This window comes from Colletotrichum costaricense (assembly GCF_030867565.1).
Source record: "Colletotrichum costaricense strain IMI 309622 chromosome Unknown Scaffold_14.1, whole genome shotgun sequence".
Taxonomy (NCBI): domain Eukaryota; kingdom Fungi; phylum Ascomycota; class Sordariomycetes; order Glomerellales; family Glomerellaceae; genus Colletotrichum; species Colletotrichum costaricense.
The window spans coordinates 109,489-130,671 of NW_026848243.1; the positions used below are offsets into that span (position 1 = coordinate 109,489).

Below are 21,183 nucleotides of genomic sequence, written 5' to 3' on the forward strand. Positions count from 1 at the left end.
TGCATGTTGTGCCCATCTTGATATCGTGCTATTCTCCTTTCGGGTATGAAGCCCACCGGGTTTGCCATCTTGATGAAAACTCCGATAGATAGCCTGCAGGCGGGAATGGTTACTGGGCCTTCACAGGGTCATGCTCGCCAAGAGTCTGTTGTCTCACGCGTGGGCTATGCAGTGTAGTTTTTCTGACAACGATACGGCTCGGATTAGTTGCCATAACTCAAAATCCGCCCATGGAGGGTTCTAAATTCGCAAGTTGTTAACATCGATGAGTTTAGCTGCCTCTCGTCTGAGGCCAATTGGCAAGCAAGCTCACTGAGGGTACTGTCGGCAAAGTTGCCAGTTGAGGTGGGAACAGTCGGTCCATCCTGCGCCATCGGCAATAAGCGTCAGACCCTTCTGGCCGGTGTCTGAGTAAGGTAACTTTGCCGAAAGCCTGACTCTGACCTGTAGACGGATACACTCTCCTTCCCAACGAAATTTTACTATACGGTTGAATTTTTAAGCGTCTCGTCTCGTTGGTTGCGCTGACTTGGTCGACGAGGGACCTAATCAGCTCTTGATGACGCTAATCACTAGAGCTGACGGAAAATAATAGCATAGAACGTTCGTTTGACTCTCTGCCTGTCAACGATAGTACACCCTCGAGATAAAAAAAGGTATCCCCCCCACCTTTTCATGTTCCACCGGAACCATCCGCCGGAAAGATTTCCTCTCTTGTCACCCACCACATTGAGTCCTGGGATCTCTTCCCTTATGACATGTTATCTCTTCGCCCTTAAACGTCACATTTGCTACCCAACCTTACGACTAACAAGGGTTATTCCTTAAACCAACCGCGTCCAGCAGAGCCCCCCTCTCTTTCGGTCGAGACCGTGGTCGAGGCCTTTTTGGCCCTCTCCGGACCATAGCGTAGGTATCATGCGCTCGCATCATGGGTGGTGGGTTGCTACCTTCAATCAGAAACGTGCATTATCTTTACAACTTCAACAAACAGCTTGACATGCCGGCAGCGAAAACTAAAATGCAACGAGGCACGACCCGCTTGCGGGCAATGTACCAAGTCTGATCGCGAATGCATCTTTTCGCAAGATACAAAATTTCGTCATTTTGATCACTCTCTTCTTTGTCGAGGACAAGACAAGGCTTCTGCAGGTCGTGTTGTTGTCGAGAATCTGTTCGAAGAAGATCAAACCTGGCTCGATATTCCGCATGAACGTGGGTCGATGTGTGTCTGGAATCTAGCCTTGATGTTATCACTAACCAACCGCTTCAGTTGTCTTTGTGAATATTACGAACCCATTCGAGGCAGACGACGACATCTCCGACGATGATTTTCTTCTGCAGCACGACAGTCACAATACTGAAGGAGGACCATCTGGTGAATGGGGTCACACGCTGTCAACACCCGAACCTCGGGATGCGGAGAGTGGGAGAACTCCGGCTTACACATCGCGGTCGGAAGGAGTTTCTGAGTTCGCTCAACAATCCTCTGAGGACCTCCGAATGGATAGCGATGTTGTGCAGAGCAGACCTGTTACTGCATCTGGTGGGAACGATGATGTATTAAACCCAGTGGCCCTCCCATCACCCACAATTCAAGCAGATGACGACGAAGATTTGGACGACAACGGCGACGACGATGATTCAGAGATGAACATAATAGCTCTAAAGCTTCTGAGACATTTCAGACAAGGACCTGGGCAGTGGTAAGCCCTGTTCTCTTCATATCCCTCTACCTTCGGGCTGTACAGCTACTAAAATGTGGGCGGTAGGATGGACCTATTTGATACATCTGCGCATTTCTCATGCAAAATACCAATAAGAGCAACGACTCGGCCGCTTCTCAAATCGGCAATCTGCGCTCTCGCAGCAAAGCACCTATCGCGCACACAGTCAAATGACAACGAGATCCGACAGACCCGCAGCGCGAGAGCTTCGGTGGCTCCCTCGGCTACGACACCCCCGGACTGGCAATACCACGCCGTCCGACACTATCATCAAGCAATCAGACATTTGAAGCACGCAATCACTCTCGCCGGAGCAAGGGACGATGCGCTACATAGCGAGACGAGCGACCAACATGCGGATACTTTTGCCGCAGTTGCCATACTCTGCATGTACGAGTTGATGAACGCCCCAGGAAATGCGTGGAAGGCGCATCTCACGGCTCTGTCACTGTACTCTGCCTCAGATAGAGCTCTGGGAGGATCTTCCCCGGTCTCGATACCGCAGTCTCCGACCAAGGGGCCAATATTCTGGAGTCTGGCAAGGCAGGATTTCCTCTGTGCTTGTAAGCTTCTCAACACATACACTGTCGTGGCCAAAAGGCTAACATCTGCGCTTCGAAAGTCATAAGCGAAACCCAGACGCGTCTCAACTTGGACCACATCCGTCTTTGGCAAAACTTTGGCCTTGCTACAGACGAACGCAACCTCTTACTCCCCTTCAGCCCCTTTTCGACGGCCGATATCCGCTCCTCGACCAACGTGGATGAAGACTCAAAAAGCAACGAGCTTTTGTGGCTTCTGGGGAAGATTGTGAATTACATCACCAACGGGGATGGTATCCGCCCGGAAGACTATTCTAAGCCCGCCGGCCAGCGCATGTCGCTCGGTCTGACGCAGGAACTCCTCCTGGGAAGATGGACGAAGCTTGAAGTCGAATTGCAGGAGTGGTATGAGAGTCTACCGCCGACCTTTGTGCCCAGCGCCCGGACAAGATTCTCTAGTCGCCACGGGGATTTGGATGATGATGAGACGGATATGGACATGGAAAGGGTCTGGTACGACATTCCGATGTGCGCGTCGACGATGCAAAGTTACCATATGGCTCAGATTCTTTTGCTGGTGAACCGGCCCCAAGAATCCACGGCCATACGGTCGACCGTGTCGGCGCGTCTGCGATCGTATCGACTCATTCAGAAAGGGGTGCTGCGTCATTGCAAGGAGATTTGTGGGATTAGCCTCGCGGATCCTACTGATGCGGTGCGTGTTCACTCTGTCCAGCCGCTTTTCGTGGCAGGGCAAGCCTTTTATACGCGACCGGAACAGGAATTGGTACTGGAGCTACTTTCTGGTATCGAGACGGAGTTGGGGTGGGCTACGAACCATCAGAGGCGGAAGTTGATTGAAGAGTGGAAGGTGAATGATGGATGACAAACCACAAGTAGAATCGAGATGATGCTGTATTCTCAAAATGCTTCCGTGGCCCCAGTAGCAACATGGCCAGCTGGATAGCATGGACCTCTTGGCTTCGCAAGGTGGACAGCATATGATTGACGGCTAAGATTGCAGGAGGTGAGCATGGCTTGGCGCTACTCTAATCAGACATGCGCTATTTCAAGAGCGGAATAATATCGTTAGATAATCCACCAAGGAAGGGCGAGAACCACGGATAAGAGACTACATCGCTGGAGAAATGTCCACAGAGCGTGAATGCTGTGGTTTAGCCACGAATCAACTCCTGCTCCCTCGCAGCCTCATACACATGCCCGCGGGTTCCACGAAGTCCAAAATGGCAGAACTATAGATTCTATATGTTCTGCAAGAACTTGCTAGGCCTAAGTTCTTTAATTTCAACCACTTTGCTGTGGATGACTGTAGCAACTAGACCAAACAGGGATAGACTCCACTTGAAATCTACATCTATATTCTATATTATCCAGGTGGCTCTACATGCTAGATAGGCGAGCCTTTCTTCATTGCTCGACCGGACATCCCTTCGAACTTTGATTCACTATGTTCATCTCCAAAACACTGCCAGCGGCGCTCCTTGCTGGTCTCGTTGCCTGTCAAACGCTCAATATTCCCAGCCGAAACGGTTCCATCATCTCACTACCGGCGCCGAATGTGATATCTGGGTCTAAGGATTTTGGCAATAAGGAGTACGATCGCGGACGCTCATGCAATACCGATGTTGAGACTCCAGGCGGGCACCCCGTCTTCATACTTGAAAATGGCGCCACTATCAGCAACGTCATTATCGGTGCCGGCCAGGTTGAAGGAGTTCATTGTAAAGGTGCTTGCACGCTGAAGAATGTCTGGTTCCGACAGGTCTGTGAAGGTGAGATATTGTCTCCGTGGACTGGACCATGGCAAAGTGAGTTTCGAGAGAACGAAGGCTGACCTCTACGCGATGATACAGATGCCATAGTGATCAATGGCAATGGCGATATCCTCGTCGAGGGAGGTGGTGTCCGCGGAGGTTACGGTAACACGATCTCGCACTTAGGCCGAGGAACAGCCACAGTCAAAGATTTTACGGTCATCGATGTGAATCGTCTTTACCGTTCATGTGCCAACTGTGTGAGCAACGGCGGTCCGAGGAATTTGGTAGTAACCAACTTGAAGGCCAATAATGTCAAATTACTTGCCGGCATCAACTCAAACTTTGGAGATGTTGCAACAATATCTGGGTCCTGCGGTACCGGTGTCGCCAAGGTCTGCCAGGAGTATAAGGGTGTTGAAAAGGGCCAGGAGAGTCCCAAGGTCACCACGACTGCAAATTGCAGAGGCCAAGCGACCCTGGATATTTGCTAGGTAGCAGGGAGGATTCGAGCCACATCGGCGTGGATGGGCATAACTTCTGTTCAAGATGACCGGTGTCTTACTTGCTTTACTGCCATAATTACTCATCGTCTTTCATCAGTTCGAAACCCCCATCCCCTTATATCATACAAAGGCTCAATATGAGCGATGTGTTGATACGCAAGTGAATCAGCATGGTAGGGCAATTGTATGTGGGGCTCCGCTGCGTACCTCAAGCTCTCAACTTGCCTTAGGGGTGGTAAGCTATCCTCATTTCTTTCAATACAGGAGTGGCACCACAGCATGACCGCGGCCTGTATGTTGTTGAAGCCAGCAAGATGTCATATAATTCTCCCACTGGTGTTGGAGTCGCAGGTTCTAGAGTGATCTGAAAGCCGGATTATGTTGAGTTGCCTTGATCAGTACATGTACAGAATGGTTGCTGCGGTATGATGGGGGCTGGTGTTGTTCGCGGGGAAATGCGGAGAAGCCGACGCAGATTCGAGGATCTCAATTCTTCCGCCGGTCTCCTAGATGGAGACCTGCGCAATTCGGATAGATCTACGACGAGCCGAGAATTCATCCCGTCGATCTTGGAAATTTGCTAAGCGGCTGCAGTTAGATATGTCGCGCATACAAGAGGGATTTGTCTTGCACTTTTCCCAGCGTCGATTTCGTGGAAAACATAAAAATAGCAGTGAATCAACAAAGAGGTCAAAATTACTGAGGTATGAGAGCTTTCTTGAGCCTTGTTGTGTTTGGCTATTTCTCCAGCCTCTTGGCTGGAGTTATTGGATGTCGAACGGATGACGACTGCAGTCTCAACGGCCTTTGCGATCAAAACTCCTCCTGTGTCTGTGACAAAGGATGGCGTTCTTCCGACTGTAGCGAACTGGATTTGCAGCCAGTCGAGCCTTGGACCGGGTACAATCACACGAACGCGACAGGATCAGACTTCTACAAGGAGGGCGCCGGAAACTCTTCCTGGGGAGGTCACATCATCCAAGATCGCGAAGACAAGGGTCTCTTCCATCTCATTACGTCGCAAATGTCACACGGCTGTGGTCTCTCTTGTTGGCGGCCTTTCAGCACCATAATTAGAGCCGAGTCTCGCACAGGGCCGAGAGGCCCGTATAATTACGCCCAAACATTATTCAGCACTTTCCACCACAATCCTACAACTATTTGGAGCCCAGCGGATGAAAAGTTCTTGATCTATTTTATCGGCAAAGACGTCGAGGTTGGTGACGTTTGCAAATCCCAGAAGTGGAACAATACGATCTCGGTTTCCTCGTCGCCGAATCTTAGGGAATGGACGACACCAATTCCGCAGGTTATCAACGTCACGAACCCTGCACCGTGGCCGCTGTGGACGGATGAGGACCCTTCGCACGAGATCCTACTCGCTGTGGAGAAGAACAATATTTACCACGCAGACAACTTCTCTGCACCCCACGAGCTTGTTGTTGAACCGCGAAACACGGAGCGCAGTGAAGATCCATTCCTTTGGAGAGATAAACGAGGACACTGGCACATTCTGGTCCACCACATGGTCGATATCGCGGAAGGCAGAAAAGGGCCGCGAGTCGGAGCACATGCTTATGCTCGCAATTGGGAGGGCCCTTGGATCTACAACAATAATACCTTGACGTACAACACAACCGTTGAGTTCACCGACGGTGTCAAGTTAGACTACTATCGCCGGGAGAGACCAAAGTTGTATTTCAGCGATGATGGGCAGATGACTCCGCTTTACCTACTCAACGGGGTGCAAGAGTTCAATAAGTCCGGGAGCTATACCTTGATTCAACCGATTGGCAAGGAAGCAAAGGATTTTGAAAGAAGTTTTGGATTGAATTAGAATCGCGTAGGAGAATGGACTCCTTCTCAATACGCAATTTGTGCTAGTTGCAGTTTGTTGTAGGAGATCAACCCAAACCTTTTGAGTGACTTGTCAAAGCCCTGAAATATTGCATGCTGAAAGTCGCCATCCCATCCCGAGCAGTCAGGCGAAGAAGTGGGCCCATGGCTTTGCGGATTGGAAAACAAGGCGGTGCGTCAATGCTTTGATATCATGACTAGCAACAAAGATAGACGCCTTTAACCTTCTGGAGAACCACGCGAGTACCACGATGGTCGGGCGGATGGAGCCTTCTTGGCACGGACAACTCGGATCTCCTTGTGCTCCCCAATCAAGCAGGCCACGGGGTACTTGGCAGTCGTCCAGTAACAGGTTGAAAGTTGTGGACCAAATTGGACCAAAACGGTGGTGAAGGCTGGGTTATCAATCATGGACACGGGGAAGAGTGTAACCTTGGACTGACTCGGTCGACACCAACGGGCCCACACAGAAAGCCGCAGCTAAATGAAGGTTCTCAGCCCGCCAGCCTAGGCGTCGCTAATTCTGGACATTGGACAGCTTCAAGAACCACATCAAGGTTTAGCTATAGGGCTTGGTGTGGCAAGCAATATGCCCTGCGGAAGACGCTGGTAATCAGCCTCGGTTCCGGTTTGGCGGCTTCCGAGGCCAGATCACCCCAACCTCATTTGACTGATGTCAAATGGTAGCATTTACTGATCTTATGATAGCACCAGTGGTTCGTCTCATTTGTCATGACCCCTGTATGTTGTAGACTTCGGACCCGATCAGGTTTCCGAACGCCGCGCGCGTGCTGCGGACCTGCAGTCAGGATTAACTCATGCGATTCTTCAATCCACTGGAAATTGGATCTGGCCTAGCCCGAGTTTGACACTTTCTAGGATCGAGTCGGTTTGAAAAGCCGCCCTTTTCCTTGTCCTTGTTGCTGTTTGTGCCAACTTGCTTCCATCAGCTTCATTTCACCATAGATCATAGACGGCAACCAGGGAAGCAGGTCTTCATTGCCAGCATTCACTTCAGCTAATTCATTCTTTACTGGTATAATCACCGTTCATTGAGGGCCGAGAAGATTTCGACTAACAACAAGCCGTAGTTATTCGTTGCAACATGCGTTCTGCCGCCTTCCTTCCTTTTCTCAGCCTCCTGAGCAGTGCCTTTGCCGCTCCCGTTGCCACTGTTTTAGACTCTCGCGGAGAAGTTGGCCACGACGCTCTTAGTCCTCTCGCCCAGAAAGTTCAGGATAACGCTGTCGGCAAAGCCATCGCACGATTCAACCCGCTCCTCCACATCGCTCATGGGTGCCAGCCATACACTGCTGTTGATGATGCCGGAGACACAAGGTGCGTGTCCAAGGATTTTTTCACAATGATAAAAGGTTGACGATTGAATCAGCGGTGGCCTGAAACCCAGCGGCAGCTCTACTGGAGGCTGCAGAGACACCAGCAAGGGCCAGACCTACGCCAGAGGCACCTGGCACAACGACAAGTACGCCATCATGTATGCTTGGTACTTCCCCAAAGACATGCCAAACGATGGCGTCTCCACCGGCTCACACAGACACGACTGGGAGAGCGTGGTGGTTTGGCTCAACAACCCCTCTGTTGCGGACCCGACGATCCTGGGTGGAGCTGCTTCCGGTCACGGCGACTACAAGAAGTCGACTAATCCGCAACGGGAGGGTGATGGTGTGAAGGTGGAATACTTCACACAGCTGTTACTGAACCATGAGCTTCAGTTCACTGATACCACCGGCAAGACATACCCTGTCCTTGACTGGGACGCTATGTCGACGAACATGCAGACAGCTCTCAACAACACCGACTTTGGCAGTGCCAATGTGCCTTTCAAGGACGAGAACTTCACCGAGAATCTTGACAAGGCTTCTATCTAAGTACGATGTCGAGCTCAGACGAGTTTGAGGGCTGCATGGGAGCCAAAAATCTGACATGCACACTTCCATCAATTCTCATGTCCATATTCAGTCTCACGATGTAAATAGTTCGATCAGCAAGAACAAGTAACGAGGCAAGGATCGCAAGCATCATGTACAACAGCACATAGTCATAAACATTAAAGACGGTCTCACTCAATTCTCATTGCCTATTGTCTGGCATGGCTGGACTATCTACTTCAAGCAACTAGTCGGCTGTGCCTGATGCTAAAAGTCATGAACATATGCCATCGTAGTATCTTAAACATTCCGAGGACCATCGACAGCGGCCGCTGTCGTAGTCACATCCACCGGGGTCGCGACTACTTTGTTGTCTTCGACAGCAGAGTCTTCCGCCTCTAGTTTCGTGTTGTCGACAGGTCGCTCTGGCACAAGCAGAACGGCCCACGATGTCGCAGGGACGCAGACCACAAACATGACAAAGGCAACGATGAGATTTACCATTGGCGAAACCTTGACGGCACCAATACCGAAGGCTAAGCAGGAGCCAATGGACTCGAACGATCGGACAAGACCAACGCCGAGTGTTAGAGTCTCGATATCGTCAAAGAAGGTACCCATGATCCAGTACACAAACATGTAGTGCGACTCGTTCATGAAGCTGTGAGTCGTTAGTACTGACTTGAAAAGATCAATAAGGTACGGAACATCAGTGCACTTACCGGAAGAGTACATTGACTGCAAATCCACGTCCGAATCCAGGGGTGCTCCAATCGAGGGTGACTTTGGGAACAGTGTCCTCATAGAGCTTCTCGTTGGCCACTTGCCATGCGAACAAGCCCAGCATGATGACTGAGAAGCAGGACCAGGTAATCTTGGCGAGCTGGGGTCGACTAAAGCACTTCAGGTCGTAGAACCAGCCCCAGAAAATGTTAGCAGCAGATGCAGCAATACCAGATGTCAAGGCGCCAAGGGTTCTCGCTCTGACCGAGAAGTACTTGGTCAAGTAGATGCCCTGGTACGTGCTGTTCCAGTTGAAACCGACGAGGATGGGAATCAAAAGGTAGAACTGCTTCTTCTTGAGCAGCTTCAGCCACTTGCGGAACTCTCCCAGGACAGCCTTGTTCTTGGTAGGGTCGGCAACCTTCCTGCCATCGCTGTGAATGACTTTCTGAGGGGGAGACACGAGCAACGCCAAGGGAAGACCGAGGCATTGAAGGGCGATCAAGACCAGGTAGGTCGAGTAGCCGACCTTCCCGCGCTGATTCTCCTTGACGTTCAGCGAGAGCTGGATGGCAGCGCCGAGAAGCTGTCCGAGCTCACGCAGGCCAAGCCAGATACCAGTGAACTTGCCTCTATCTTTGATGTCGGCGTATCCCAAGGCAATGGCACCTTCAGCTGCCCATAACGCAGATGCTGCGATGCCACAGGTAGCGCCACCAAACAGCACGAACCACTCTACACCGTAACGGTTGTTGACGTACATGGATGCCGAGTAGGGTGCGTATCCAAGGGTACCGATGATCAGAACCGTCTTCAAACCGATTTTATTGGCCATGATGGCGAAGAAACTGCAGCCGAAGACCATGATGCCAAAGGTGAGTGAGTTGGAGCCATTGACGAGATAAGGCTCTTGCTGGCCACCAGCGCCGGTACCTTGAGGTTTTGATTAGTCTGTGATTTCTCTCAGGTCTAGGGATATCGCATACTGTTGAGGGCGTTCCAAATACCAGGTTGAGTGAAGGAGATCAAGCCTACAAGGATGACGTTGAACAAAGGCGAGCGGTACCAGCGAGTAAATCGCGACACGGGCTTCGTAGGTTGAACATCCTGGACCTCCTCATCGACCTCATGTGGTTGCTTTGCTTGATCGATTGACGACATTGCAGCTGATGTTGCTTTTCCGATCCCGACGCAATGGATAAAGGTCATGCAAGTGCGGGAGGAAATGGGGTCCGTTCGATGTCGAGCTTTTAAGAAATTGCCGATTTCTTCGGTCTCTGCATCGCTCTACCCTTGTTGTCCTGCGGGATATTCATTCCTCCCTCTACATAGAGAACTCCCCAAGCGGGCAACCTCCGTGATGTAGCACCAGTCTGATTTTTTTCTTTGAGTCTGCTCCTTGGAACCCCCCACCCCGGTTTCTGGGCTCTGCAGCTCGTCAGATACCGAGTCCAATCCAGATTGGTTGGGGCCGGCTGCCAATGGGCTGGAATAAGCTTGGTTCGCGTGGCGTTATTGTAAATCGTAATGAGGCAATCCTGGGCAGCGCTCATCGTCGGACGACCTATCCCTGATGCAGGCCGCCGGCGCGGGCGCGGTTCGTCGGCGCACATGCGAAGAAAAAACGTGGATTGGATGGAGCCTTTGACCATGGATGGGGTCGATATTGTGTCCGACATCGCGTCGTGCTTACATGGGTGCGATGGCGACATCTCAAGCGGGTTCCGGAACCCCACAGCTCGCCATCCGCCAGGATAAGGGCGGACGACGACTCAGCAGCGATGAACTAGACGTTGAGATTGAGAAACAAAGAAACGCTTTCAGATCGGCATTATATGAGAAAATAGTCTATTCCAACGTCCAGCTTTGGGCTGCATCTCTTCGGCGAGTAGTAAATTGACCAGAATGGGATTAAACACCGGGACGTCCGACTATAACTGCCCGGCCCCGCTCTGGATCTTCCGGCTCCGTGTCCGAGTATCACCGAGTCTCCCTCTAGATCGGCGCCTCGCTCATTTGGGTCAAACATCTCGTGGTCAGGAGTGAAGAGCAACCCAGTAACTACAGGTCCCATTTCTGATCATTAGTCGAGCTAGCATGAGGCGGTGAGCCTCCAGGAACTTTCAACCCAGCCCGAGCATTCTAGATGAATTATGTGTACCTCTGAGAATTTGGCTGTAACCTGCTCTCGTCTCGGCAAAGATGATGTTACATGTGCAATCGAAAAAAAAAAAACTAAAAAAACTAAAAAAAAAAACTAAAAAACTGTACTGAACAAGCACCGATAGAAACCAGTACACGGTGACTTCTATTCGCCAACCAAAGGTCCATATATGTACTAACTGGTCATGGTCCACCCATAGAATGATACTGGAAAGTATGTACACTGGAGACACTTCTGGATACGGTATCTCTAGCGTCACAGAGCCCCGAATTCCAATGCAAACCAATATTCAAGGATCTAATTAGGACTGGATCTCTTAACATCGCAGACAGCCAATAATTGTGAAGCATCATGATACCACATATGATGTTGCGCGCATGGGATACGATGCAACAAGGCTCGGAAACCCTGGATGGAAATGACAAGTATTAATTATTAAAGATTCTAAGTAACAATGGAATCATTTGTCGGAGCACGATGTTCTCGGAAATGTCAAAGACGTGGCAAGATATTCAGAGAGCTCCTTAGGTGCCAGGCGCCTTGCAGAGGACTGCCAAACCGATCTAGTGTTTGGAGGTTAGCCACAGCACAGAGTCAGGGCTACTATTAGGACACTTACAACGCTGAGAGAGCAGCATCGGGCAATGCGATTCCCATCGAGCAGGCAGGCAGCTTGAAATCCGAGTGTGGTGATTGGAGGCGTGACAGCTGTGCTCATTGGTCAGCTTGAAAAGACTCACGCTGGGCTCCTGTAAACCAAGGATCGATTTGGATATCTTACGTGCTACGCAGTTTGAAGACACCACGCCGCTGATGACATCAGCCGAGCAGCATACTGGAGTTCCTTGACAGACCGGGGCAAGAATGGAGAGTCTTTCAACAAGATTGGAGCCCGCGGGTGTAGTTGGAGCGGCAATGACGAGGGAGGAGAAGAACCCGAGGATAACAGTTGATGCCTTCATATTGGGGGAAAAGGATGTTTTTTCCTGTCGAAGGATTAAAGGCGCTGAGGAATGGAAATGGAGCTGCTTAGTCGGCTGAGCGTACTGTGATGATGTTGGGGGTTGTTCTGTCAACTTAGGACAAGAGAAAAGGGTTCTTATAGATTTACAAGATGCCAAGTATCTTCCCAATGACAGTCACGGAGTATTCTGAAGTGTTGGGTGCAGAAGCAGGAGGTCCAGATTCTCGTCACCTCGGACAATGGAGAGGTACGCTTTCGTCTCCGCCAAGGGGTCTTCAGTATTCGGAGAGCCAAATACACGGGCGCCTCATACCGCATATTGTGATAGTGGACCAGCTGATCACTGCGGGGACTCGCCGGTTGGGGAATCTTTTGCCTTTGAATCCCGTTGACGGGCCGCATCCGGGAGGCTGAACGATGTTTTGGCTCCACCACCGTCATCCCAACGGCTCTGGACCCGCAGCCAGCTCCCTGGACGTGGGCCTGGATCTTATGTGACCCCATTGAGGTTTTATCCGAGGATTAAAGTTGTCAAGTTCTGTTCTCAAAAGAATAAATTGGTATTCAATGAACTATCATACAAAATGTATTGGATGCGTAAGAAGAGTGGGACTTCATGGAGGACCAGACGTTGGTAACAGAACGAGCGCGAACCATTCTCGTAATTTCAAATCAGCGCAAAGCATCATGCGGGAATTGCGGACGGTCCCGGTCTCTTTAAAGGGCTATCCGATTGTCCTAGTGCCTTCCTCCCCGTCTTCTCATCGGGAGTTCGACTATTCGGGAGGTGGCTTCTAGCTAACATCGGATACCCCACTCACTTGTCTCGGCGTTGTGACCGAGAGCAGTAATTTAGTATCCAGCCAAAGTAACGGCCGCAATTGCCCGTTTATTGGTCGTTCACCATGGCGGAACATTTTGTAAATAGCGGAATGACAATGAACTTACCGTTGTTCGTGTCAATACTGGGAGAAATTTATGCTGTTGCGGAAGTGAACCTTGAGAAGACAGGTCGCCGAACTGTTGAGGTAATTGGACTATGTCCTGGAAACGAAAAGTCTTCTCCGTATCTTGTGTGCACTGTATCACTCTTCTGAGTCTCATTTCCATCGGCATTCCACTTCTGCTGATAACAAGGGAGAGAGTATAGCGCAGTATTTGTTGAACCTTTGGATATCGACGCTTGCAGCTTGACAGGCCAAGTATTGAAAAACTACTCAGATCAGCCGTTCGGCATCTGTTCGACAGTCACGTGCTTTAAGTGTATGTCAGTTGACCAAGGTGAATCAAAAACGACCTCGTCTGAATGGTTGTTGTCTTCAGCCCCTTTCACGTCCCAATCCGTTCAGGTTCAATAAATGCGATGTTCAATTCTGTCTGTATGGATTTGTGTTCAGAGTGCAATACACACGCATCTACAAGGCTCAATAGGAGTTTGTGCCTTGAGATCTGGGAACCATGAGTTTGACTTCTACGGTTATCGTCTAGTACCCCGACATCGCAATCAACTCTTGCTTTGCTTACCTGTGCTTCCCTTCCATGAGACATGAATTAGCCAAACACGTTGAGGGCACAGTTAGACCCGGCAATATCCAGCCCAAGAGAAGAAATCCAGGAGGCCCTGAGAGAACATCTAAGGGGGGTGTCATACAGTGCGAATGTTGTTACGAGATATGGATGTGGTTAATGCTGCCCATATAGAGTGGGCCCGCTTTTTGTGACAAATGTCAATAGTAATGAGGAATGGAAGACGGGGAGGAGGTAAGATTTGCTGTTTTCTCTTTCTTCTCTAAGGTATATATTGGTGCTCTATGCTTGAGTGCCAAATGCGGGCCAAGGTCCTTTCAGCGAGCCCTGAGAAATACCCGCAGTTTTCTACCATGGACAGGTAGGCGTAAGACAACTGGGTACGGTAGATCGTTTCCACAGATGCTTTCACGCAGACCTCATAATAACCATACGCAGCCTCCACATGGTCTAGTACCAGCCTTGCAACCCAACCGTAAACCGACTCTGATCCTTCTCAAGACTTTCCTTCAGCGCCACCAGCTCCTCGACATCCCAGTTCGCGTGAACAAACCGCCCATTCAAGAACTTGGCTTCCTCGCTGAGAGCCCACACGACAAAATCCCCGGGCAGGGCAATATCGTCGTACGTGAGCCCAAACTCCTCCACGGTCGGCGCAAACTTCTCCGACATGGCCGTACCGCCAATGAGACCTGGATGCACCTGAAGCACGAAGAAACCCGGGTTTTCATCGCGGAAGTACTCAAACAATTTCGTCGCACCGCTCTTGGAGGCGCGGTAGGAGGAGAAGCCAAACATGTAGGGGAGATGGATGGCGGCCGTGGAGATGTGGATCACCGCAGCATTGGTTTTCGCGACGGGCTGAAATGCGCGGAGGAGGTTGAAGTTGCCGCGGACAGAGATTTCGAAAGCACGCCACCAGTCATCGGGTTCGGAGTCGGCGATGGTCTTGAGGTCGGACATGTAAGCTGCGTTGGCAACGAGGATGTCGATCTTGCCTCCATTGACAGAGCTGGCAAAGGAGGCGACTGCGTTGGTGGTTGCCTTGGCGTCTGTGACGTCGACAGTGTAGAGAAACACCTTTGCCTCCGAGTTCAGGGCTTCGACGGCCGTCTTTGTCTCCTCGAGGGACTTGACTGTGCGTCCTAGTAGGCCGAGGCTTGCGATGCCCGACTTTGCGAGAGATTTGGCGATGGAGGCGCCGATACCTGCGCCACCGCCCGAGATAAAGGCGCTTTTCCCTTTGGTTGAGAGTTCTGGGCGAGACGGGGAAATTGCGGCATATGGCTGCGTACGGTAAATTTTGGTGGGAGCAGGGAAAGACATTGTGGTGACTTTTTCGGGTCTTGGAATGGTCTCTTGAGTTTCTGATTCCTAAAGTCGTGAAATGAGAGTGTAGCCTAGAGGTGGGGGAGAGAAACCAATATCTAGCCGGTCCTTCGGTTCCTTCATTTATGTATTCAGAAATCAAAGAGCGGTGATTTTGATGTCGATATTCAACACATCATGTCTCCTGTTTGGGAGTAAGCATATTGCTTGGCTAAGCTCTTTTAGTGCCGCCTAGATTGGCTGATACTACGGGCAACGAGGCTAAGGCATCATTGCCTTGTCATGTCAGCCAGTATTTGAAATCTCTGCTATTGAGCTCAGGAAAGAAGGGTTGTTACTTCTAGACGATACTTAGAACCGTCAACGTTGGAGGTTCGGACTCGGACCAAAGTTGCCAGGATTCACATCATTGGCGCTGGGCCGGACGCTGGGCCGAGTCGGATAGATAACGTTATGGACCGGCGGCGGCCGGAGTGGGCCCCGCGCCATATGCTGACACGATGCGCCCTGTCCCAGTTCTCGCTGATTAATCCTTTCTCGACGCCAACAAAGACAAAACCACCCATAACATTTCTCATCCGAGATAACGTTGACTCGGCCCATGCTTGAGCCCGGTCACTTGCTTTAACGACTGACACCCATAACGAGACCGTACCGAAAAAAAAAAAAAAAGGAATGAGTCCAGCCGACGCGGAGGTAATGTAACCCATGAGCTATCCGCCCAGGCTATGGACATGATTCGCTAACTCGACCCAGGTCCGGCGTCGTGAGCGCGGTGTCATTGCTCAGCGCGAGTACCGCAAGCGACATGCTTCCAAGGTTCAGAAGCTCGAAGAGGAGAATAGAAATCTTAAGGATGTCATAGCCGAGATCAGTAGTGCTCTCAAAGGACAGCCCGCATCAAATGATCTGAGAGCCGCACTCCGTCGCGCACGAGAACTCGCCAATATCACTGAAGATGATGCCATGAATGACATCGACGATCACGATGTTGAAGAATTAGGACCATCACAATCACCACCCGATAATCTGTCCCGGACACCACCACCGCCGCCACCAGCAACAACCCAGTCCTCAATAGGGCTAAAAGACCCATCATCGACATCAGAACGGCGCCCCCGTGCCAGCGGCAGATCAAGCCCCCGTCTAGACTACGGCCTCTGGGTAGACACAGACCGCCTCATCCGCATCCTCGAACCACCGCTCGACATCGTCCCCTACCTCGGCCCGGGCATGCACACCCTCGCCGGCTGCATCTTCTGGTCCACCATGAACTATACCGTCGACCTCTGGGACGCCCGCCCCTCGCCTCCCGCAATCAAAGCCCTGGACCGCGTGTTCAGCCACTCCAAGCATCTCACCGACCGTAAGTATCTCCTATCGCTCGCCCAGGCGAGGATGGACTACAAGAACAAGGGGTACATGTTCCGCAAGCTCTCGGACCAGTTCGCCGAGCGTACCTGCACGCAGGTCTACCAGCTCGCAGGCGATGAGTGCGAGAAGAAGGGGAGGCCGAGCAGGTACTGGAAGACGCCGCAGGAGGTTGCGGGGAATATTCTCAGCCAGATTACGACTGATCAGGCTGTGAGGATGCAGGATGTTGCGGAGGGAAAGGGGACGTCCTCTGATGGGGAGATGATGCAGGGGCTTGTGGGCTGGCTGTCTCAGAACTTTGTGTGCTTCGGTGACGGGCCTAGATGGAGTACCGTCTGCGTCTCCGTCGGCATCGGAAGTTGGGTCAGAGAGCTCATGGACAGGGACGCTCGCGCGGAGGGAGAGGCAACATCTGGATCACACGAAACACCATCTTGATTGTTCCGCTTTATCTTCAAGAGTCCTCCACTTCAAAGCTCCATCCGCATGGCTCGCCGAGCCAAATCGCTTTGCCAACCCGGAGCATCCCATCCGTCTTCATCATACCCAGAGGAACTACGCCTCGTAGGAACATCCGCTATCAGCCCCACACACCCTCCATTATATCTTTTCGGCGGGTTGTCCGAAGCCTCACACCAGAAGAACGATCTCCTACCCTCGAGCCATTCGTTCTCAGCCATCGGCCCATCCCACGTCCTCTCCCAGTCACCCGCATAGAAAACGACTTTCTTCAGCAAATCGCCAACCTTCTTCTCCCGCAAGTGTCCCCACAGTTGCATGGCCGGTTTAAGCTCGAGCGGCGGCTGGGCCATGGACTCTACTCCGCTGCTGCAATCCGACGCCTCACCCATCTTCCATTGCTCGTAGCCATAGATCCCCTCCGTGGAGGCACCCAGCTGTCGCCGGCACTCGCTCGCAAACTCCAAGAAGATTGTAATGTTGGTCAGTTTTGGGAAGTTGGTCACCAGCGCGTCAAAGTGCTCCATCGGCCATGTCCCATTGCGGTTGATGTCGAGGGTAATGCTCTCCAAGTTCGGCGCCATGCGGCCGAGTTCTACGATTTCTTCCGCCGTCATCACCCGCCGCTGCCGAGTCCCGCTTTCCGCCTCGCGCCATTCGAGGCTTGTTAGAGACTGCGCATGGTGTCGTATGATGGGCAACGCGGAAGCGCCGGTCTCGTGACTGAATATCCACGACAGATGTGTCAACGAGTTCTCAGGTACCCCCAAGATGAGGTCTTTTGCCCAGGCGCCATAGACCTTCAACGACTGAAGTGATTTCAAGTGTGGGACCAGCTTCGCAACGTCAGGATACTCGTCGATCCTGGGCCTCAGGGTAAGATTCTTGATGCTCCCGAAATCCATGGCATCCAGCCACAAGTCCAGATTCGTCTTGATCTTTTGCTCCGCGGATAACGGGAGATACCTCAACCACTTCCAGGCTCTCCCGGAGCCAATCCACTCCATCCTATCCCAAAACTTGGAACCTGTTCGAAACGGCGGCTCCTGGATCTCGTCCCATATCCGATCGCCAAAATGATAGCCCTCTAGGTCTAGTGCCTCCAGCTCTGAGGGGTATGTGGACCCAGACGCTAGGTCGAGTGGGAAGTTCCAGCGGTCAGGATGTTCAGAGCACCCTAGGCTGGTGACGCGGAGTTTGAGACTTTTGATGGAGTCGCAGTCTGAGAGGGTTTTGTGGACGTCGTGCATGGTTGCCAGGATGGGGTCGCCGGGCTCGCGATTGCCATAGCGACGGGTTTGCCCTGACGGAACTACGGTGTCGATGTATGTTGGGCATTTGGCAGCAGCGAGTACGAGGAGGGAGAAGAAGAGTAAACCGCGGGAAAATGGTTGCATTATTTCGATCGCTGGTCGATAAAGTTGATTAATCATTGGCTTTGCATCCAGTCTGCAAACATGGTTCGGACAAGATTCGAGAATTGTGAGATCACGGCACGAGGAAGTACCGCGTTATATGCCGTTCCAGTTCACGAAAGGCCACGATTCTGTAGTGCTCGGACTGGCGATGTTGTCGACAGATAGAAAGATCTGTTCTGAAATGTCGAATCCTTCCCAGTTTCTGTGACCACGTCAATCTAGGCAGCTAACGCCGATCGGTCATAGCGGACGCTTTGCCTTGTCAGCAGCTAACTGCACGATTCTACAAGCATGATTCGATTTGGGGGAAGCAGAAGGTACATTTGATAATGACCATAGTGCCTAGGAACCGGGGCACGGCTTTTTGGCAAGAATGCATATGCTAGCGGTTGAGTAACGCTTGGAGAAGATGCGAGACCATGTTGGTATGAGGACTGGTGACATTCTCGATCTACACAATTGGTTGAAATTGGAGTGGGTCCATTTTCTGCAGCGATCATGACGGCTGTACGGATATGTTTCTGAGTTCCTTTGACATGAACTGTATAGCGAAAAGAATTTGTTGAATACCTAGGGCGGTAACATTATTTACGACGTGTAACATGGGCGCCGATCGTCCTTCGTGCCCCCGGACTTGAGAGCAATGAGAAGGCTTGTATAGCCTTTGGAGAAAATTTGGAACACAGGTACAGCTGCTGATGAAGCCTATTGGCAGATCAGGACTCTGTAAATGTTGAACTTATCACTTTCTCCCAGCCTCGAATATTCGATGTCTTACTGGCTTTGGCAGGATATTCAAGCAGCGGGAGTCAACACGGTGTTTCTTCACCTCAAGATCCGCGGGAAGTCTCGCCCAAAGCCCCGCATAACTTCGGTCGGAGCAGTGAACTTTGGTCACTTCGGTGACAGAGTCATGGATATCAGGATTTTTCGAACTTCCAAGACTACGAGACTCAACCACAGTTAGACAGATATGTTATCTCAATTAAACTCTTTTGGAGAAGATGTTTCGTTTGAATCGCTATACTGAGAGGGTAAGAGACGTCTATCACAACGTCTCATTTAACCTTAATTGACATGCGATCCTACACTAACCGACCGGGGCATCCGCGCCCGGGTGAGATTACATAGTGCGGCAAGGGAGGGGCATCACTCTCACATCATCGCATCTCACCTCAGAGCACCTAGTGGATAGTGATACAAGATATGCTAATCAGTTACAGAATCGTCACTCTTTCCATCTAGGACGCCTTCAACCAACGATTGTACCCGCGCCGAGCACAAACTCTCTCCGAATACCCTCCGGCAACTCAAACTAAGATGAAGGTCCTCATCGCAACGATGCCCTTCGCAGGCCACATCCACCCGATGCAACCCATCGCCCTCGCCCTCGCCCGCAGAGGCCACACCGTAGCCTGGCTCACATCCGCCTCCCACGCCCACATGATCCCACAAACCGGCGCACTCTTCATCCCCTCCCCGCCCCCGCTCGCCGCGCACGACGAGACCGCCCTCGCACCGGACCCGGAGACCTCTGGCCTTGCCGCCGTAGCCTCCACCCTCCGGAAGCTGTTTCTCGACAGGGTACCAGACCAAGTCGAAGCCTACCGCGCCGTCCTCGACGGCTCCGACGGAACGTCGGCGTTCAAGGCGGATATCCTACTTGTAGACCTCTGCGCCTACGGCGCACACTGCCTCCGTGACCTCACGGGCTTACCGTACGCGACGCTGGGTATTAACCCGCTCGTCACTCTCGACCCGGAGGTCCCGCCGTGGGGTACCGGCTGGGCGCCCCCGGCGACCCTCTTCGGCCGGTGGCTCAACGCCCTCGCGCACGCGGCCGCGAGCTGGCTTCTCTACCCGAAACTCACGGCCGCGCTCAACGCCCACCGCGAAGAGCTCGGTCTTCCGCCCTTGCCGGCGTCGGGGTTCTACGATTCTACGAGGTCGGATATTCTACACATCATGCCCACGACGCCAGCCTTCGAATTCCCGCGCAAGAACCTCCACCCAGCCGTGAAATTCGTCGGACCGCTCCTCCCGCTCTTCAACGAAGACGAGCTCGAGCCTCTGCCTAAATGGTGGGATGAGATGCTCGCTCACCCGCGGGAAAAGGTAATCCACGTAACACAAGGCACCTACGCAACAAACGCCGCAAACCTCATCACACCAACCCTCGCCGCCCTCGCCCACCGCCCAGACCTCCTCGTCATCGCCACAATCCCAAACGCAGAGACTCACCTCCCAGCATCCTCCCTCTCCCTCCCGTCAAACGCCCGCGTAGCCACCTTCATCCCCCACGCCCGACTCCTCCCGCACGTGGGCGTAATGGTCACCAACGCAGGCTATAACGGCGTTCTCGCGGCGCTGCGCTTCGGCGTACCGTTAGTCTGCGCCGGTCGAAGCGAGGATAAGGCCGACGTGAGCTCGCGGGTGGCGTGGAGCGGCGCCGGGATCGATCTCGCGACCGACGCGCCAAGTGAAAATGTGTTGAGGCGCGCGGTGGAGCGGGTCATCGACGATGAAAAGTTCCGGAGTGCGGCCGAGAGGGTGAGCGTGGATTTTGGCGGGCATGGGGATGGGCCTGGGGAGGCGGTTGATGCGTTGGAGGAGGTTGTTGAGCGTAGTCGGAGATGAAGGGGCCGGGGGTTGAAGATTTCAGCTTCGAGTTGGAAGTTTGTACGGGCCGAGACTATCGGGGTTCCGGGTCGGGGGTCGGGCGGCCGAGGAGTGATATCTCCGGCGCGCCGGCGCTGTGTATCTTATGTAGGTCGAGATTGATCTTCACCTTTGACAGCATGCGGTATCCACTGCCAATGCTTGGCAAATAATGTAAATGCTCCATTATCCAGCGAGGTATCATTTCTCTATCAACAAAAAAGAAGAAGGGACTAAGTATTCTATCAATGCTCCGAAATCGCAGGCCTGC

General features: G+C 52.1%; 10 protein-coding genes across 10 annotated transcripts; 6 read left to right on the forward strand and 4 right to left on the reverse strand.

The window, feature by feature from the left end:
- Positions 1-1,275: 1,275 nt before the first annotated feature.
- CCOS01_11911 (uncharacterized protein) lies at positions 1,276-3,155 on the forward strand (the record flags this gene model as incomplete). The annotated part of the gene is made up of 3 exons (XM_060460062.1): positions 1,276-1,706; positions 1,773-2,290; positions 2,350-3,155. Coding segments are annotated over 3 exons (1,755 nt in total), but the record flags the coding sequence as incomplete, so codon positions are not given.
- A 582-nt stretch (positions 3,156-3,737) lies between these two features.
- On the forward strand, positions 3,738-4,538 carry CCOS01_11912 (pectate lyase A; the record flags this gene model as incomplete). The annotated part of the gene is made up of 2 exons (XM_060460063.1): positions 3,738-4,062; positions 4,144-4,538. 2 exons carry the CDS (start codon positions 3,738-3,740, stop codon positions 4,536-4,538), a joined length of 720 nt encoding a protein of 239 aa, XP_060309006.1.
- A 718-nt stretch (positions 4,539-5,256) lies between these two features.
- Positions 5,257-6,387, forward strand: CCOS01_11913 (uncharacterized protein; the record flags this gene model as incomplete). The annotated part of the gene is made up of 1 exon (XM_060460064.1): positions 5,257-6,387. The coding sequence occupies one exon, from the start codon at positions 5,257-5,259 to the stop codon at positions 6,385-6,387; it is 1,131 nt and encodes a 376-aa protein (XP_060309007.1).
- Positions 6,388-7,512: 1,125 nt separating this feature from the next.
- On the forward strand, positions 7,513-8,296 carry CCOS01_11914 (necrosis inducing protein; the record flags this gene model as incomplete). The annotated part of the gene is made up of 2 exons (XM_060460065.1): positions 7,513-7,745; positions 7,798-8,296. The coding sequence occupies 2 exons, from the start codon at positions 7,513-7,515 to the stop codon at positions 8,294-8,296; spliced, it is 732 nt and encodes a 243-aa protein (XP_060309008.1).
- A 300-nt stretch (positions 8,297-8,596) lies between these two features.
- On the reverse strand, positions 8,597-10,228 carry CCOS01_11915 (uncharacterized protein; the record flags this gene model as incomplete). The annotated part of the gene is made up of 3 exons (XM_060460066.1): positions 8,597-8,957; positions 9,019-9,952; positions 10,006-10,228. The coding sequence occupies 3 exons, from the start codon at positions 10,226-10,228 to the stop codon at positions 8,597-8,599; spliced, it is 1,518 nt and encodes a 505-aa protein (XP_060309009.1).
- A 1,479-nt stretch (positions 10,229-11,707) lies between these two features.
- CCOS01_11916 (uncharacterized protein) lies at positions 11,708-12,145 on the reverse strand (the record flags this gene model as incomplete). Its single annotated transcript, XM_060460067.1, has 3 exons — positions 11,708-11,746; positions 11,803-11,891; positions 11,965-12,145. 3 exons carry the CDS (start codon positions 12,143-12,145, stop codon positions 11,708-11,710), a joined length of 309 nt encoding a protein of 102 aa, XP_060309010.1.
- Positions 12,146-14,124: 1,979 nt separating this feature from the next.
- On the reverse strand, positions 14,125-15,000 carry CCOS01_11917 (uncharacterized protein; the record flags this gene model as incomplete). Its single annotated transcript, XM_060460068.1, has 1 exon — positions 14,125-15,000. The coding sequence occupies one exon, from the start codon at positions 14,998-15,000 to the stop codon at positions 14,125-14,127; it is 876 nt and encodes a 291-aa protein (XP_060309011.1).
- Positions 15,001-15,678: 678 nt separating this feature from the next.
- Positions 15,679-16,815, forward strand: CCOS01_11918 (uncharacterized protein; the record flags this gene model as incomplete). The annotated part of the gene is made up of 2 exons (XM_060460069.1): positions 15,679-15,699; positions 15,760-16,815. The coding sequence occupies 2 exons, from the start codon at positions 15,679-15,681 to the stop codon at positions 16,813-16,815; spliced, it is 1,077 nt and encodes a 358-aa protein (XP_060309012.1).
- Positions 16,816-16,847: 32 nt separating this feature from the next.
- CCOS01_11919 (uncharacterized protein) lies at positions 16,848-18,233 on the reverse strand (the record flags this gene model as incomplete). Its single annotated transcript, XM_060460070.1, has 1 exon — positions 16,848-18,233. The coding sequence occupies one exon, from the start codon at positions 18,231-18,233 to the stop codon at positions 16,848-16,850; it is 1,386 nt and encodes a 461-aa protein (XP_060309013.1).
- Positions 18,234-19,574: 1,341 nt separating this feature from the next.
- CCOS01_11920 (PdmS protein) lies at positions 19,575-20,891 on the forward strand (the record flags this gene model as incomplete). Its single annotated transcript, XM_060460071.1, has 1 exon — positions 19,575-20,891. The coding sequence occupies one exon, from the start codon at positions 19,575-19,577 to the stop codon at positions 20,889-20,891; it is 1,317 nt and encodes a 438-aa protein (XP_060309014.1).
- Between the last annotated feature and the right edge of the window lie 292 nt (positions 20,892-21,183).